The sequence below is a fragment of the Rhinopithecus bieti genome, unplaced genomic scaffold (genome assembly GCF_001698545.2).
Source record: "Rhinopithecus bieti isolate Rb0 unplaced genomic scaffold, ASM169854v2 scaffold_54263, whole genome shotgun sequence".
Lineage (NCBI taxonomy): Eukaryota > Metazoa > Chordata > Mammalia > Primates > Cercopithecidae > Rhinopithecus > Rhinopithecus bieti.
The window spans coordinates 10,455-26,597 of record NW_016821166.1 but is presented as its reverse complement, the minus strand read 5'-3'; the positions used below and the strand labels follow the sequence as shown (position 1 = coordinate 26,597).

The 16,143-nt window shown below is 54.3% G+C and overlaps 1 protein-coding gene across 4 annotated transcripts; it reads left to right on the top strand.

Annotated features, from left to right (window-relative positions):
- The first annotated feature begins 3,102 nt into the window (after nucleotides 1-3,102).
- On the top strand, nucleotides 3,103-14,210 carry ARRB2 (arrestin beta 2). Of its 4 annotated transcripts, none has more exons than XM_017860216.1 (15): nucleotides 3,103-3,354; nucleotides 7,350-7,380; nucleotides 8,229-8,289; nucleotides 8,403-8,447; nucleotides 8,668-8,864; nucleotides 9,483-9,542; nucleotides 9,943-10,010; nucleotides 10,135-10,270; nucleotides 10,510-10,594; nucleotides 10,861-10,933; nucleotides 11,985-11,991; nucleotides 12,928-13,011; nucleotides 13,105-13,184; nucleotides 13,298-13,352; nucleotides 13,658-14,210. In XM_017860216.1, the coding sequence occupies exons 1-14, from the start codon at nucleotides 3,332-3,334 to the stop codon at nucleotides 13,338-13,340; spliced, it is 993 nt and encodes a 330-aa protein (XP_017715705.1). In that variant the 5' UTR covers nucleotides 3,103-3,331; the 3' UTR covers nucleotides 13,341-13,352; nucleotides 13,658-14,210. The 4 variants fall into 4 exon arrangements, with proteins under 4 accessions (XP_017715705.1, XP_017715704.1, XP_017715706.1 ...); XM_017860215.1 differs by having other exon boundaries at nucleotides 11,985-12,122; XM_017860214.1 differs by lacking the exon at nucleotides 3,103-3,354 and adding an exon at nucleotides 3,370-3,499 and having other exon boundaries at nucleotides 11,985-12,122.
- The last annotated feature ends 1,933 nt before the right edge of the window (nucleotides 14,211-16,143 follow it).

The window sequence follows — 16,143 nt, the reverse complement described above, 5'->3', positions numbered from 1 at the left end:
AAAAAAGCCAATTCAAACAGTATGGAAGGGCATAAAGTAAAAAGAAAAACTCTCTCCCCGCAAGGCCCTGCCCCAGTAGCGTGTATAGTTTCCTAATATTAGTCTATGCACAAGCACATAAATGAATATTTTACAAGATTGGGGTCTGCGTGTGGCTTTTTTTCACTCATGACCTTCTTTATGCTATTTTTTAAACTGTGTGGTATGAATGAAATGGGTGCACCATGGTTTAATAATTCTATTGCTGAATTAATATTTAAAGGCTGCTCCAGCTTTTTGCTAATGCGAACACTGTAGTGAACACGCTAATACCTCTATCTTTGTGTACTTTGTGATTATATCATTTTTCCTTTTTTTGAGAAGTCTTGCTCTGTCACCCAGGCTAGAGTGCAATGGTGCGATCTCAGCTCACTGCAACCTCCGCCTCCTGAGTTCAAGTGATTCTCCTGCCTCAGCCTGCCAAGTAGCTGGGATTACAGGCGCCCGCCTCCACGCCCAGCTAATTTTTGTATTTTTAGCAGAGACGGGGCTTCACCATGTTGGCCAGGCTGGTCTCAAACTCCTGACCTCAAGTGATCCGCCAGCCTCAGCTTCCCAAAGTACTGGGATTACAGGTGTGAGCCACCCCACCTCGCCCATTTTTCCTCTTATTGCCTACTATCCAATCCTTCAAGTCCTGGCATTCTGCCTCCAAAATACATTAACCCAACAGCGTTAATTTTTCTCCATCTCCACTGCCACTCGGGTCCAAATCACCATTCACTCTCACCTAGCCTCTTACAATAGTGTATTACAAAGCCTTCATTACTCTCTGCTTCCCTCTTGGCACCCTTGTATTCCCTTCACACAGCAACCAAAGGGGTCTTTTCAAATGTAAACCAGTTCTTGTCACTCCTTGCTTAAACCCCTCTGTGGCTTCCAAATGTGATAAGAATGAAATCCCATCTTCTCACTGATGCCTACAAGAATCCACCCAATCTGACTCATACCCACCTCCCCGACCTCAACACATACCACAAGTACAACTTTCCTTCTCTCTTTCTATTCTTGAGCCAAACTAGCCTTCTTTCTATTCTCCAGCAAAACCCATTCCCACATCAGAACCTTTGCACATGTTGCTGATTCTGCTGGAGAAACTGTCCTTTGATCCTATGTAACTGACACTATCTTGCTATCCTGAGAGGGCTTCTTTTTAGGTGGCTCCCACTCCAACCCCCATCAGCCTCCATCCTATTTCCCTGCTTATAATTCATGTCATTACCAGAACTTTATTTGCTTTCTTATTTATTAACTATCTCTTTTGTCTAAAATACAAACTCCATGAAAGGGCTCTTGTCTCCTACACTATGCTATTCCCATCACCTAGAACAGTGCCTGGTACATAAAAGGTGCTGAAAAGATATTTCCCCAGGCTGGAGTGCAGTGGCACGATCACAGCTCACTGCAGCCTTGACCTCCCAGCTCAAGCCATCCTCCCACCTCAGCCTCCCTAGTACCTGGGACTCTAGGCACTAGCCACTATACTTGGCTCATTTTTGGGTTTTTGGAGGTTTTTTGTTTGTTTTGTTTGTTTTTGAGATGAAGTTTCACTATTGTCACTCAGGCTGGAGTGCAGTGGAACGATCTCAGCTCACTGCAACCTCCGCCTCCCAGGTTCAAGTGATTCTCCTGCCTCAGCCTCATGAGTAGCTGGGATTACAGCCTAAATTTCAACATGTTGGCCAGAGTGGTCTGGAACTCCTGACCTCAGGTGATCAGCCCACCTCGGTCTCCCAAAGTACTGGGACTACAGGTGTGAGCCACTGCGCCCGGACCCCTCTGCTTTAAAAACCACTACTGGTTCCTCGTGTCCTTCTGCGGGGCCCTCAGTCTCACCCTTCATCTGCTATACAAAATCCTCCACAACCTGTTCCAGGCTTCCCCACCAACACTACGCAACAGGATGTGCCTTGTCTTTCTCTTTGGCATGCCCTGTCTTAACTTCTGCCTGGCCGGGCACGGTGGCTCACGCCTGTAATCCCAGCACTTTGGGAGGCTGAGGCCGGTGGAACACGAGGTCAGGCATTTGAGACCAGCAAGGCCAACATGATGAAACCTCGTCTCTATTAAAAATACAAAAAGTAGCTAGGCTTTGTGGCAGGCGCCTGTAATCCCAGCTACTTGGGAGGCTGAGCAGAGAATTGCTTGAACCCGGGAAGCGGAGGTTGCAGTAAGCCGAGATCGCGCCACCGCACTCCAGCCGGGGCAACACAGCGAGACTCTATCTCAAAAAAAAAAAGAAAAAGAAAAAAACTTATGCACATCCTTCAGAAAGACTGTCCTCATATGTTCTCCGCTCTGGACAGCCTGCACTCCCTCCACCCCCGCCCGAGCCGAGCGCTGTTAGTGGCTGTGTCTTCTGACTCAGACCTCTGTAACAGCATTCCTGGGTAATACCTGTGTACCTGTCTCCTCAACTATTCTAGGAAGTCAGGGGCCATGGTAATTCATATGTGTCCCCATCGATTGGCATAGTGAATAGCATAAAATAGGCACGGATGGGTGGGTCGATAGATGGACCGATGGATGGGCGTGAGTGAGTGAGTGGATGTTAGCTGGGATGGGTGGGTGAAGGAGATGGATAGTCAGAGACATTGGAAAAGGGAACCCTGCGAAGATCAAATGTAGACACCAGGAGGAGCTGACACGCTGCGGTGAAGAAGCGGGAGGGCTGGCCGCAGAAGGCGGCACGCTCCGCATGGAGCAGGTGAGCGGCGCGCACTGAAGCAAGCATCACGCAATTGAACTGCTCACCCACGTGTTCCCCCCCACTATCCTCCTTCCCAGACGGCGCTTCAGCTCATTCCACCGCCCCCAACAGCCGGGTCGCCCCCACCGCCACTGAGAAAGCAAACAAAGGGGAGGAGACCCCTAAAGGTTCTGGATGCCGAGGGCCAATCGAAAGACTTAGATCCCCTGGAAGGCGGGCGCCTTGGTTTAGGGGGGTCCAATCGGTTTCAAGGGGTTGCGGCGGGGCGGGGAGATGGGCGGGAAGAGCGGGAGCGGGCGCCGCGCGCGGGGGAGGGTTCCCCGGCTGGGACCGAGCGCGAAGGGCTGGGGGCGGAGCCAATGGCCCCGCGTGTCTGCTAGGAGAGGGCGGGCAGCGCCGCGGCGCGCGCGATCCGGCTGACGCATCTGGCCCCGGTTCCCCCAGACCAGAGCGGGGCCGGGAGGGAGGGGGAAGAGGCGAGAGCGCGCGTGCGCATTGGCGCGGGGAGGAGCAGGGATCTTGGCAGCGGGCGAGGAGGCTGCGAGCGAGCCGCGAACCGAGCGGGCGGCGGGCGCGCGCACCATGGGGGAGAAACCCGGGACCAGGTAAGGGAGGTGGGGCCACGCGGCGGGGCATGGGCGGCGGCTCGGGGCGGGGGCTGGGACGGTCCCAGACGAGGACGCAGCGGAGAGGATCTGGGGGCCGGACGCCTGGGTCCTTAGGGACAGCCATCCGGGGCCGCACGCGCAGGTCCTCGAGGATAATGAGGTTGGGGGGAAAATGCCCGGGCCCCTGCAGAAAGCGAGGCCTGAGGGGGATCAGAAAAACCGGTGTCGGGGTTCTCTCAGGGATGTGGGGCCAGACTACTGGGCTCTCCCGTTCCCAGGAGTCTGGGCAGGCTGCGATGCAGGGACGGAGGAAGGAGCAGGTGGCTGGCCCCGAGGGGTCATGTACGGGGAGGCTGGATGCCGGGAGGGGGGATCCCCTCCAGACTCGTGCCAAGCCAATGCAAAGCCTCCTGTCCAATATCCCCCAGGTAGTCGCGCTGCCCACACCTGTCCCGAGGGCCGGGTGGCTCCTCATCCAAACTTCTACCTTCCCCTGGGTTGCCAGGAGCAACAGCTGCATCTTGGGAGAGCCCGACCCTCCCTGAAACTAGATCGTATCCCTCTCCCTGGGGGTGGGGGAGGCAGTATTCACGCTGGGCGCGCGTCCACTCCCCGGATGTTTTCTGTGCAATCGAGGCTCTTTCCTTCCACTGATACCCCGAGTTCTCTTTTTTGGTCTCTAGCAAAATCCACTTCCTGTTGTGACTCAACACCCCCAAGGGGTAAGGGGTGAATGCCTGAGTCCCAGGGGAGCAGGAGCAAAAGACAGAAAGGTTGGGGCTGTAGGCCTCAACCCAGAGGGGATCGGGAATAGGGAATTGGTCCAGAGCTCTGGCTTGCTCTGCAAAACATCCTATCGACCCCACTTCCAACCTATAGAGTATGAGAACCCAGATTTCTGAGCATCAAGTAGATGAGTATCAGAAAGAATCATCAGAGAGATGATCGGTGTCCTGGATTAGGGTTTAAACATCCCAGAGAAAGGGGAAGTTGCTGACTTGTGGGAGGCCCCTGATTTCCGTTATGTGGTTCAAGGAGTGGGACAGATGGACCAAAGGGGACTGCTGACTTGACCCAATTTCCCTCACCTCCATCAAATTCTGGGCCACAGGAAATGGAGAGAATAGCAGGAAGTGTGAAAGGACATCTGCTTCAGCTACCCCTGCCCCCATTGGGCACCTCCCTGGTCATCCCCACACTCTGCCTCTTTGGCCAGCCTAGTATCTGCACACTGCTCCTCCTCAGCCTGGCAGGAGGTGGCTGGGTTAGGATCCAAAGGGCAGGTGCCTTGCGGCTGCTCCAGGGCAGTTGCCCCAGAGCCACACTCCAGTTGGCCCACTGACTGTGGCTGTCACAGCCCTGTGCCAGGACTCCTAATGGGAGGACACCCTGGGACAAAGAGGATAACCAGAAGCAAAGGGGAGGGAGAACCTAGATGATGCCACAGCACTCAGCCCCCAAGTTGGGACAAAAGATAGGATGTTTATTCTAGCTGCCACCATATCGATGTTTATTCTCTTTTATTGGTTAGGAATACCTGGCGGCCTCCATACCCTTTACCTTATAATCTTCGGACAGCTTGGCTTTCTGGGAAGAAGGGACAAGTGAAGTTGTAGCAGAAACTGGGCCTATGGTAGAAACCATTTAGGGCCAAAGGCCAGGGTCATTGCTCTCCTATATGCTCCAGCTGTCAGAGCTGTAGACCAGATGGAAAGATGGTTAGGTCTTACCCAGACACTGCAGCAACCTGCCCATTGGGGTCCTCTGGGAATGGGGTGATAGAGTTGGAGGAGGGATGGGCTAGTTGGCAGGATTTCACATTCTGCTGTCTATCTGAGGATCCTTTCCAGGGATCACTGCTGAGGCAGAGTGGATTGGAAGGAGTAAGGTGATGCTTCAAAGAACAGGCTCACAATTGGCCAGATCACTGGGGTTGCCAAACACTTCCTTACCCTCCCAGCAATGGGTGGAGTCCAGGCTTAAATTGTTTCAGCAACTGGAAAGCGAATACCCTTCAATTCAACGAACTATTGATGCCAACTACAGAGATGGATAGTGTAATATTGATTGAGAGGATGGACTCGGAGCCAGACCGCCTTGGTTTCTATTAATTCCCACCATTTACTCTCTCTGTGACCTTAAAACATTTAACCTCTCTCTGCCTCAGTTTCCTCACCTGGAAAATAGAGACATTAGGACCTCCATCACTGGGTGGTTTTATTTTATTTTATTATTATGTTTTTTTTTTTTTTTTTTTGGAGACAGAGTCTTGCTCTATCACCCAGGCTGGAGTGCAGTGACGCAATCTCGGCTCACTGCAACCTAAGGCTGGGCGCAGTGGCTCACGCATGTAATCCCAGCACTTTGGGAGGCTGAGGCGGGTGGATCACCTGAAGTCAGGAGTTGGAGATCAGCCTGGCCAACATGGGGAAACCTTGTCTCTACTAAAAAACTACAAAATACAGGCCAGACGCAGTGGCTCAAGCCCGTAATCCCAGCCCTTTGGGAGGCTGAGGCGGGCGGATCACTTGAGGTCAGGAGTTCGAGATCAGCCTGGCCAACATAGGGGAACCCCATCTATACTAAAAATATAAAAATTAGCAGCCAGGCGCAGTGGCTCATACCTGTAATCCCAGCACTTTGGGAGGCCAAGATGGGCGGATCACGAGGTCAGGAGATCGAGACCATCCTGGCTAACACGGTGAAACCCCATCTCTACTAAAATACAAAAAATTAGCCGGGCGTGGTGGCGGGCACCTGTAGTCCCAGCTACTCGGGAGGCTGAGGCAGGAGAATTGCATGAACCTGGGAGGCGGAGGTTGCAGTGAGCCAAAATCGCGCCACTGCACTCCAGCCTGGGCGACAGAGCGAGACTCTGTCTCAAAGAAAAAAAAAATTATACAGGCAAGATGGCAGGCACCTCTAATCCCACCTACTCAGGAGGCTGAGGCACGAGAATCGCTTGAACCCAGGAGGTGGAGGTTGCAGTGAGCTGACAGCGCACCACTGCACTCCAGCCTTGGTGATAGAGCGAGACTGCGTCTCGGAAAAAAAAAAAAAATACAAAACATACCTGGGCGTGGTGGCTCACGCCTGTAATCCCAGCTGCTTGGGAGGCTGAAGCAGGAGAATCACTTAAACTTGGGAGGCGGAGGTTGCAGTGAGCCGAGATTGCGCCACTGCACTCCAGCCTGGGCAACAGAGTGAGACTCCGTCTCAAAAAACAGAGTATTACAGGAGATGACACATTTGAAACACGTGGAACAGGGCTGGGCATGGAGTAGTCACTCTGAAATGTTAGCAGCATTAGCGTCTTCATGATATGGGTGGCACTGTGCTGGAGATGCCTAAATGAATAAGGCCTCCGAGGCTCACAGTCTGAGGAGGGTGGCAGCTAACTGTCCGTGTGTGCTACCACACCACAAGTAAAACATCAACAAGGTGTGACAGGAACCCAGAACAAGGAGTGACCAGAGTCTGGGCTGGGTCAGCTTCCTAAAGGCTGGGCCTTCAAATAGGCTTTTAAGCTGTTGAGGTCGGAGTTGGGGACAGTTGGAGGTGAGTAGAGTCGAGTCAAACTTGGGTAGGGCCTATGGTAGAAACGATCTGAGGGCCAAAGGCCAGGGTCATTGCTCTCCTATATGCTCCAGCTGTCAGAGCTGTAGACCAGATGGAAAGATGGTTAGGTCTTACCCAGACACTGCAGCAACCTGCCCATTCTGGTCCTCTGGGAAGAGCCTGGGTGGTTCCTAGGGCAACCAGTGGCCATTACTAGGGAGGGACGGGGACGAAGGAGGGTGGACAAGAGAAGGGGCATTTCCCCTTGCCGCCATGTTAGAAATAGGAAGGACCTTCCGGGAAGAAGGGGAAAGGGGCAGAGCTGGGCAAAGCCCTGCAGCCTCAGGCAGGAGGCCTGGGAGGGAGAGGGTCCTGGTGTGGGGTCCCTGCTGAGTCTGAGGGAGGCAGTGGGGTTTCCCTTTCTGTTTTGTTAGGGTCTTCAAGAAGTCGAGCCCTAACTGCAAGGTGAGTCTCCACAGCACTTACCCTTTCGACCCTCCCTGGGCCCCAACAAAGCCCAGCCTTCCCCTAGACGATCCCCAACCTGCCCAAAGATGATCCCCAACCCCTAGCTCCCCACTTCCTGTGACAGCTAAGAGCCGACTTCCTTCCCTCCTGAAGCCCCTTGCCGCAGAGGCTGCTCAGCCTGAGCCAGCCACAGGCTGGGTGGGGCAGGCCTGGGTCCCCAAGCAGACCACAGAGGAGGAGGCCAGAAGCAAGCCATGTGCCTGTAGCCCTCCTAGGGGCCAACCCAAGGTGCGTGGGGCTGGAAAAAGTTAACAGCCCCACTCAGGCTATGGCCTGTTTATCCTAGGGGCCCCTTGAGGGGACCTCGTGAGGGTGGCAGCTGCTCTCTAGCTGGCTAGTTGGGCTGAGTTCTCCCTGAGGATCCAAAGACACACAGAGACACACGGACACACACAGACACAAATACACACACACCCCCCTCTGGCTGGCTGAGGATGCAAACACACACACACACACACCTCGCTGGTTGGACTGAGTCCTCCCTGAGGATGCAAACACACACAGACACACACCTGACTGGGTGGGCTGAGGCCATACACACACACACACACCGGGCTGGTGGGGAGAGGTGTGCAGAGATTAGGGGGCAGCTAAAAAGCCTTAAGGCCCACTAGTCTGAGAAACGCCGCCACCCTCACTTTCCAACACTGTTGGGAGGAAACCTGGAGAAACTCCTTCCTGATAGCCCAGCCTGGAGATCCCCGGGCAGGGCAGCCAGTTTTGAGGGCTCTGATGCCCTGTCACCATCCTCCCCAATCTCCCCTGTGACCCCTTGACATCCTCAGCTCACCGTGTACTTGGGCAAGCGGGACTTCGTAGATCACCTGGACAAGGTGGACCCTGTAGGTAAGATTTCCCAGAAAGGGACAGCTCATTCCCCAAGAGGGGAAGAAGTTCCCGGGCCCAGGAAAGGGGGCAGCGGCTCTTTCGGGAAGTGAGCTGGTGTGTCCCCCTCCTAGATGGCGTGGTGCTTGTGGACCCTGACTACCTGAAGGACCGCAAAGGTACTGGCCCCAAGTCCAGGGGGCTCAGGGGAAGTGGGGGCTAGGGAAGTGACATGGGCTGGCCTTGGAAGGGCACCCCAGAGAGATGGAGGCTGGAGGTGGAAGCCAGGAGTAGGGTTCAGGCAAGTTTTATGCTGCTGAGGGAGGAGCAGCAGCTGCTAGGTGCTGGGGGACTGGGTAAGTGGGGCTCCTGACCGCACATCTTACCCTCCCTTGCCAGTGTTTGTGACCCTCACCTGCGCCTTCCGCTATGGCCGTGAAGACCTGGATGTGTTGGGCTTGTCCTTCCGTAAAGACCTGTTCATCGCCACCTACCAGGCCTTCCCCCCAGTGCCCAACCCGCCCCGGCCCCCCACCCGCCTGCAGGACCGGCTGCTGAGGAAGCTTGGCCAGCATGCACACCCCTTCTTCTTCACCGTGAGGATGCCCCTGCCCTCTGAGGGCCAGGGGCTGGGCTGGGACTGTTGTCTGGGGTGGGGGTAAGGCACCGCTATGGGCAGATCTGGAAGAAACAGTGAGGCAGGGACCCTAGATCCACCTCCCTTCAGGGTCCCCATGCATTCAGGAAGCCCTTGATTATCTGCCTCCTCTCTGGGTCCCTTCCTTCTTCCTTTCTCATCCCCAGGAGTCCTTTCTCCAGCCTCTTTTCTTTTCTTTTTTTTTTTTTTTTTGAGACAAAGTCTCACTCTGTTGCCCAGGCTGGAGTGCAGTGGCACAGTCTCGGCTCACTGCAAGCTCTGCCTCCTGGGTTCAAGCTATTCTTATGCCTCAGCCTCCTGAGTAGCTGGAATTACAGGCGTGCACCACCACATACGACTCATTTTGTATTTTTAGTAGAGATGGGGTTTCACCATGTTGGTCAGGCTGGTCTAGAACCCCTGACCTCAGGTGATCCGCCCACCTCAGCCTTCCCAAGTGCTGGGATTACAGGCGTGAGCCCCCGCGCCTGACCTCTCCAGCCTCGCAAGTTGAGATTTGGAGGAAGATCTGGGGGCTTTCTGGAAGAACTGAAGTCTTCTCTTTCCTCTGCCACAGATACCCCAGAATCTTCCATGCTCTGTCACACTGCAGCCAGGACCAGAGGACACAGGGAAGGTATGGGAGGAACAGCTCTGAGGGCTCCTAGGGCAGGACAGGGGCCAGCAGGAGCCTGGAGGCACAGCTGAGCCAGAGGGTGAACTGTCGAGATGCCAGGGTGGGGCCGAGGGTAGGCCAGTGTCCCCATGGAAGTGGGGTGTGTATGGTAGTGCAGGTGTGACCCTGCCTCCTGCTCTCTGGACCTGCATGGATCTGGGGATGGGGGCTCCCCTTGCGCTACCATGACCAAGCCTCTGCCAGGTTCGGGGCTTTGGAGAGGAAGAAGACTCAGTCGCCCGGGTCGTGAGACCACAATGGGGCAAGAGTCCCTGCCCAAGAGGAGGGAAGGGGGAGGAAGGAAGGGGAGTGATGGTGGCAGGAGCCTTGGGTAAGATGTGGCCTTTTCTCCCCTCCCGAGGCCTGCGGTGTAGACTTTGAGATTCGAGCCTTCTGCGCTAAGTCACTAGAAGAGAAAAGCCACAAAAGGTGAGAGAAGCGGCCTCCTCTATGGTGTAAGAGGAGGCTTTCCAGGGGCCCAGCTCCGTGCGGGGCAGGAGCAGGGATCTGGGTATCTGAGGACCGACCCCTTCTGCCCCCACCCCCATCCCAGGAACTCTGTGCGGCTGGTGATCCGAAAGGTGCAGTTCGCCCCAGAGAAACCCGGCCCCCAGCCTTCAGCAGAAACCACACGCCACTTCCTCATGTCTGACCGGTCCCTGCACCTGGAGGCTTCCCTGGACAAGGAGGTGGGGTGTGAGACGGTGACGCGGATGCCACGGTGCACTTTAGACCCGGGGGCGGGGGGACAAAACCACACGTCAAGATGACATTTGTAAAGGAGGTTGCCTTGGCTGGGTGTGGAGAGTTGCCGTATGCTTGGGTTTGAGGGGAGGGGGCCAGAACAATGTGTCTGTGTTTGGGGACACGCTGATGATGGGACCAGTGAAAACCAGATCCAATTCACCTGACCCCCTCCCCCCAAAAGCTGTACTACCATGGGGAGCCCCTCAATGTAAATGTCCACGTCACCAACAACTCCACCAAGACCGTCAAGAAGATCAAAGTCTCTGGTAGGAGGTGGGGTTTGGAAGGGGGTCTTGGGGGAGGGCGTTACTGTACAGGTGGCTCCTGGTGTGATCTCAGCCCAGGCCATTTCCCAGGGTGGGAGACCCACCAGGGCTCAAAGAATTTAGGTTGTTCTAGAATGATCCAGGGAGCCTCAGTGTTTACTGCTTCCGGGCGGGGAGCATGGGGGCCACGCCACGGGGTCTGGAGTTGTGTCGTGGGGGTGGCTTGTGCTCCATCCAGAGCTGCCTGACCCCGTCCCCCCCCACAGTGAGACAGTACGCCGACATCTGCCTCTTCAGCACTGCCCAGTACAAGTGTCCTGTGGCTCAACTCGAACAAGAGTGAGTATCGGGAGAGACCCAGGTCCCAGTCTAGGGGAGAAGAGCAGGATCGGGAGAGTGTGAGGTGGGGGAAGAATTCTTCCTGAGCCATCTTCACTATTTTTTTTTTTTTTTTTTTTTTTTTTTTTTTTTTTTCTTTTTTTTTTTTTTTTTGTTTTTTTTCTTTTTTTTTTTTTTTTTTTTTTTTTTTTTTTTTTTTTTTTTTTTTCTTTTTTTTTTTTTTTTTTTTTTTTTTTTTTTTTTTTTTTTTTTTTGAGATGGAGTTATTGCTCTTGTTGCCCAGCCTGGAGTGCAATGGGGCGACCTCTGCTCACTGCAACCTCCACCTCCCGGGTTCAGGCGATTCTCCTGCCTCAGCCTCCCAAGTGGCTGGGACTACAGGCATGCACCACCATACCTGGCTTATTTTATTTATTTTATTTTTTTTTTTTTGAGACGGAGTCTCGCTCTGTCGCCCAGGCTGGAGTGCAGTGGCGTGATCTCAGCTCACTGCAAGCTCTGCCTCCCGGGTTCATGCCATTCTCCTGCCTCAGCCTCCCGAATAGCTGGGACTACAGGCGCCCGCCACCACGCCAGGCTCATTTTTTGTATTTTTAGTAGAAACGGGTTTCACCGTGTTAGCCAGGATGATCTCGATCTCCTGACCTCGTGATCCGCCCGCCTCAGCCTCCCAAAGTGCTGGGATTACAGGCATGAGCCACCGCGTCCTGGCTTATTTTTAATAGAGACGAAGTTTCACCACGTTGGCCAGGCTAGTCTTGAACCCCGACTTCAAGTGACCCACCCGCCATGGCCTCTCAGAGTGCTGGGATTACAGGCGTGAGCCACCGTGACCAGCCACCATCTTCACTTAAAAGGGTATTCCCTCTACAGCCAGGCACCTCTGGGCTGCTAATTTTCTTGAGCATGTTGAGCCAAAACCTACTCCCTTGTGACCTGTGCCCAAAGAGAGAAGGGACTAGTGAAGGGGAGATGCTGCTTGGGGGTGATAGGCCGCCCCTCACCCAGTCCAGCCCCCTGAAGCGTCTTGTTCTCTTGTCCCCACCCCCAGTGACCAGGTATCTCCCAGCTCCACGTTCTGTAAGGTGTACACCATAACCCCGCTGCTCAGTGACAACCGGGAGAAGCGGGGTCTCGCCCTGGATGGGAAACTCAAACACGAGGACACCAACCTGGCTTCCAGCACCATGTGAGGGTGGGGCTGGGGCGGGTCCCCTGCAGGCCAGGGGCCAGACGTCAGTTGAGTGCTAACTATGTGCCAGGCTCTATCCTAGGTGCCAGGGATGTACAGTGAACAGAAGAGACAAAAAGAACTCTTACATTCTAGGAGAGGGAGGCTAGACAAATCCGATCAGTGGCCACTGATCAGGTTTAGTGACAAGTATGGAGGAGAAAAAGCCAGGCAGAGAAGGGAGGGATGGGGGGCAGTGAGATGCAAAGGTGAATTCGGAGTAAGGACCCAGCAAAAGTAAGCAACATGGGTGAGCAGGAAAGGAGGATTCTGGGCAGAGAAAAAACAAAGACTCAGGTGGAGCAGCCTGGAGTGTTGGAGGAATGGGGAGGTGCCATCATGCCCTCGGGCAGGAGCAGCCCTGGAGGTCCCCAGCTTCACAGAGGACTGGATTTCATCTTTCCCGGTGCCTTTGTTCAGGGTTCTCACTGCACAGCCACATACAGCAGGCCCAGAAGGCAACTTAGTGAGAAGAACTAAGTAGCAGGAGAGGAGGAGGAGGTGAGGTCAGGGGCTAATGGAGAGCCAGACGGTGCAGTGATGTTAGCGGAGAAGGATGTCAGCTTTTACAGGAGAGAAACCACAGGAGGCTCTGCACGGGGAGTGCAGTGCGCACTGTACCGTAACCGCACGCCTGGGCTGCTGGGGCCCCGCGGGCCTGTGCGAGTTTGTGGTCCTGCCCAGAGGTCCCCGTGGGAACCCCACGGTGGGCCAGGTGACAGGGTGATGAGCCCTGGTCTGACTCCACCACCCTCAATTGCAGCGTGAAGGAGGGTGCCAACAAGGAGGTGCTGGGAATCCTGGTGTCCTACAGGGTCAAGGTGAAGCTGGTGGTGTCTCGAGGCGGGTGAGTGTCATCGGGGGGCCTGGGTGGGGGTCACACTGGCTCTCGCTAGTCCTGTGTCGTCATCCTCTTCACGATCCCTCTCCCCTTCCCCAGGGATGTCTCTGTGGAGCTGCCTTTTGTTCTTATGCACCCCAAGCCCCACGACCACACCCCCCTCCCCAGACCCCAGTCAGGTGAGCACACCACCCACCCCAAGCCCTCAGAGGGAGGGCCTGAAGCAGGGCCAGTGGAGGAAAACTGGCCCTTCCAGCACCCATCCCCACACCCCCTCTTCCCGTCCCCCCAGCCGCTCGAGAGACAGACGTCCCTGTGGACACCAACCTCATTGAATTTGATACCAAGTAAGAAACTCATTCCCCTACTTGACCCTTTTGGGACAAAGATTCCTGTAACATTCACATCTGCCCTCCTACCTCTTCTTTGCGTTTTTGGGGGAGAAGGGGATTGCAGCGTCAAATCAAGATGCCTTAGCCTCGTGAGGCTGCCTCTTGCTGCCTTTTCTTTGTGCCTTCCTGTGAATACCTCTGGTCCCACTGCTGTTCGAACGCCTCTGTCCCAGAGGCCCAGCCTGGGGGAGGGCAGGGAGTGGGAGGCTGGGAAAAGAGTCAGAAGCCCTCACCTCACACCCCTCTTTCCCACCACCAAGCTATGCCACAGATGATGACATTGTGTTTGAGGACTTCGCCCGGCTTCGGCTGAAGGGGATGAAGGATGACGACTATGATGACCAACTCTGCTAGGAAGCGGGGCAGGAAGAAGGGAGGGGATGGGGTTGGGAGAGGTGAAGGCAGGACCAAGATCCCCACTGTCACCAGGGGATTGTCCCAGCCTCTCTTCCCTTCCCCTCCACCTGGAAGCTTCTTCAACCAACCCCTTCACACTCTCCCCCGCACCCCCCATGATACGCACTGGACCCTCTCTTGCTGAATGTGGGCATTAATTTTTTGACTGCAGCTCTGCTTCTCCAGCCCCGCAGTGGGTGGCAAGCTGTGTTCATACCTAAATTTTCTGGAAGGGGACAGTAAAAAGAGGAGTGACAGGAGGGAAAGAGGGAGACAAAACTCCCACTCAACCTCACACCAACACCTCCCATGATCACTCTGTCTGCCCCCATTCCTTCACGAGGAGACCCTTTGTGGACAAGGCTGTTTCTTTGTTTCTGAGCATAAAGAAAAAAATAAATCTTTTACTAAGCATGAGTGTGTTCTCTGTAGTGTTTAGAGATTGTATACTGTGCTTGTCCATGATTCTGTTAGCTTGTGGGGGAGGACCCAGTCTCTCTTCTGCACCCAAAAGGCACCTGACACAGAGCTCTCAGTAAATGCTTATGGCATGACTGTGCTGTGGCTGTGTTCCAAGGTAAACATCAAAACTTAACTTAGTCCAAACTCAGGGGTGAGGCGTGATAAGACCACAGAGTAAACTTAGTCATTTATAGGGGTCATAATAGCTAACCTGCCTGCAGACAGACGCTCACAGGAGCTAGCCAGAGCAGGCTCTTCCCTGTTGCGGCTGACATGCATGACCACCTGTGACCTGTTGTGACCAAGTCGTGTTCATTTCCACTGTTCCTTATGGTTGCTCAAGCAGTGTGCTCCTGTGGCTCAGTGGGGCCACAACCGCAGGCCTCACCAGAAAAGCCACAGGACGTCTCTGGAGTATGATACCTACATTCTAACACAGAAGCTGAGGCTTAGGCAGCAAGAACATCATGCTGCCATGGGGCCCTGTCCTAGGGACCACATCCTATGCTGCTCCTGGGACATTCATCAGGGACTCCCTGAGGCTTGACCAAAGCCCCAGGCTGGGCTGGAGGGAGTTAGCATCACTCCATGAACAATTCTCACCTCCATCATCTGCTTCCACTCATGTAGGCCAACCTTCCTCCTAAAGCTCCTTCATTCATTCCACAAACAATCTTGATTTGAGTCCCTACAAGGTATGAGGCATAGTATAGCAGTAGAAGGAAAAAAAAACCTTAATTCATTTCCCCCCCCTTTTTTATTTTTTTGAGACCGAGTCTCCGTCTGTCGCCCAGGCTGGAGTGCAATGATGCCATCTCGGCTCACTGTAACCTCCGCCTCCCGGGTTCAAGCGATTCTCCTGCCTCAGTCTCCCGAGTAGCTGGGATTACAGGCGCCTGCCACGACTCCCAGCTAATTTTTATATTTTTAGTAGAGACGGTGTTTCACCATGTTGGTCAGGCTGTTCTCAAACTCCTCACCTCAAGTGATCCACCCGCCTCGGCCTCCCAAAGTGCTGGGATTACAGGTGTGAGATACCATACCCGGCCTCCCTGGTTACGTAACTGCAATATCTATGCTTCAGAGGAGAAGTACCGGAGCTAGGAGAATGCGTGACAGGGAGTTCTGAGCTAGGCTGGGTTTGGGGAAGATTTCCCTGAGAAAGTGACCTTTAAGCAGAGAAGCGAAAGATGAGGGGAGTTCGGGGACGGTGCAGGGATGAGCATTCTGGACAATGGCAGTGTCGTGTGAAGGCAGGAGGAAACAGAACATCTGGAACCTGAAGAGGCCAGAGAGACTGAGACAGAGACAGCCAGAGGCGAAGTCATTCCTTCTGGCTGCTGAGCCAGATGGGGGCAGCTCGCACAGGCCTTTAGTCTATGTTATGGTTTATGACGTCTAGTTAAATCGCCATTTACCCACAAGCTTTAAGTGCTGCCCAAAGGCCCGTGACCTTGCTTACCCCGCCACAGCAGCAGCCTCCCCTGCAGACCCTGGACTTTCTCATGCGGAAGAACCATCCCCTCTAAAACCATCTCCCAGCATCCCTCCCGCTCCCGTGCACCTGCTCCTTGACCTCTAAGCCCAGGGACCTCAATTTTTTTTTTTTTTTTTTTTTTTTTTTTTGAGACAAAGTCCTGCTCTGTCACCCAGGCTGGAGTGCAATGGCATGATCTTGGCTCACTATAAACTCTGCCTCCTGGGTTCAAGCAATTCTCCTGCCTCAGTCTCCCCAGGAGCTAGGATTACAGGACACCCATCCAGCTAATTTTTGTATTTTTAGTAGAGATGGGGTTTCACCATGTTGGCCAGGCTGGTCTCGAACTCCTGATCTCGTGATTCACTCACCTCGGCCTTCCAAAGTGCTGGAATTACAGGCGTGAGCCAC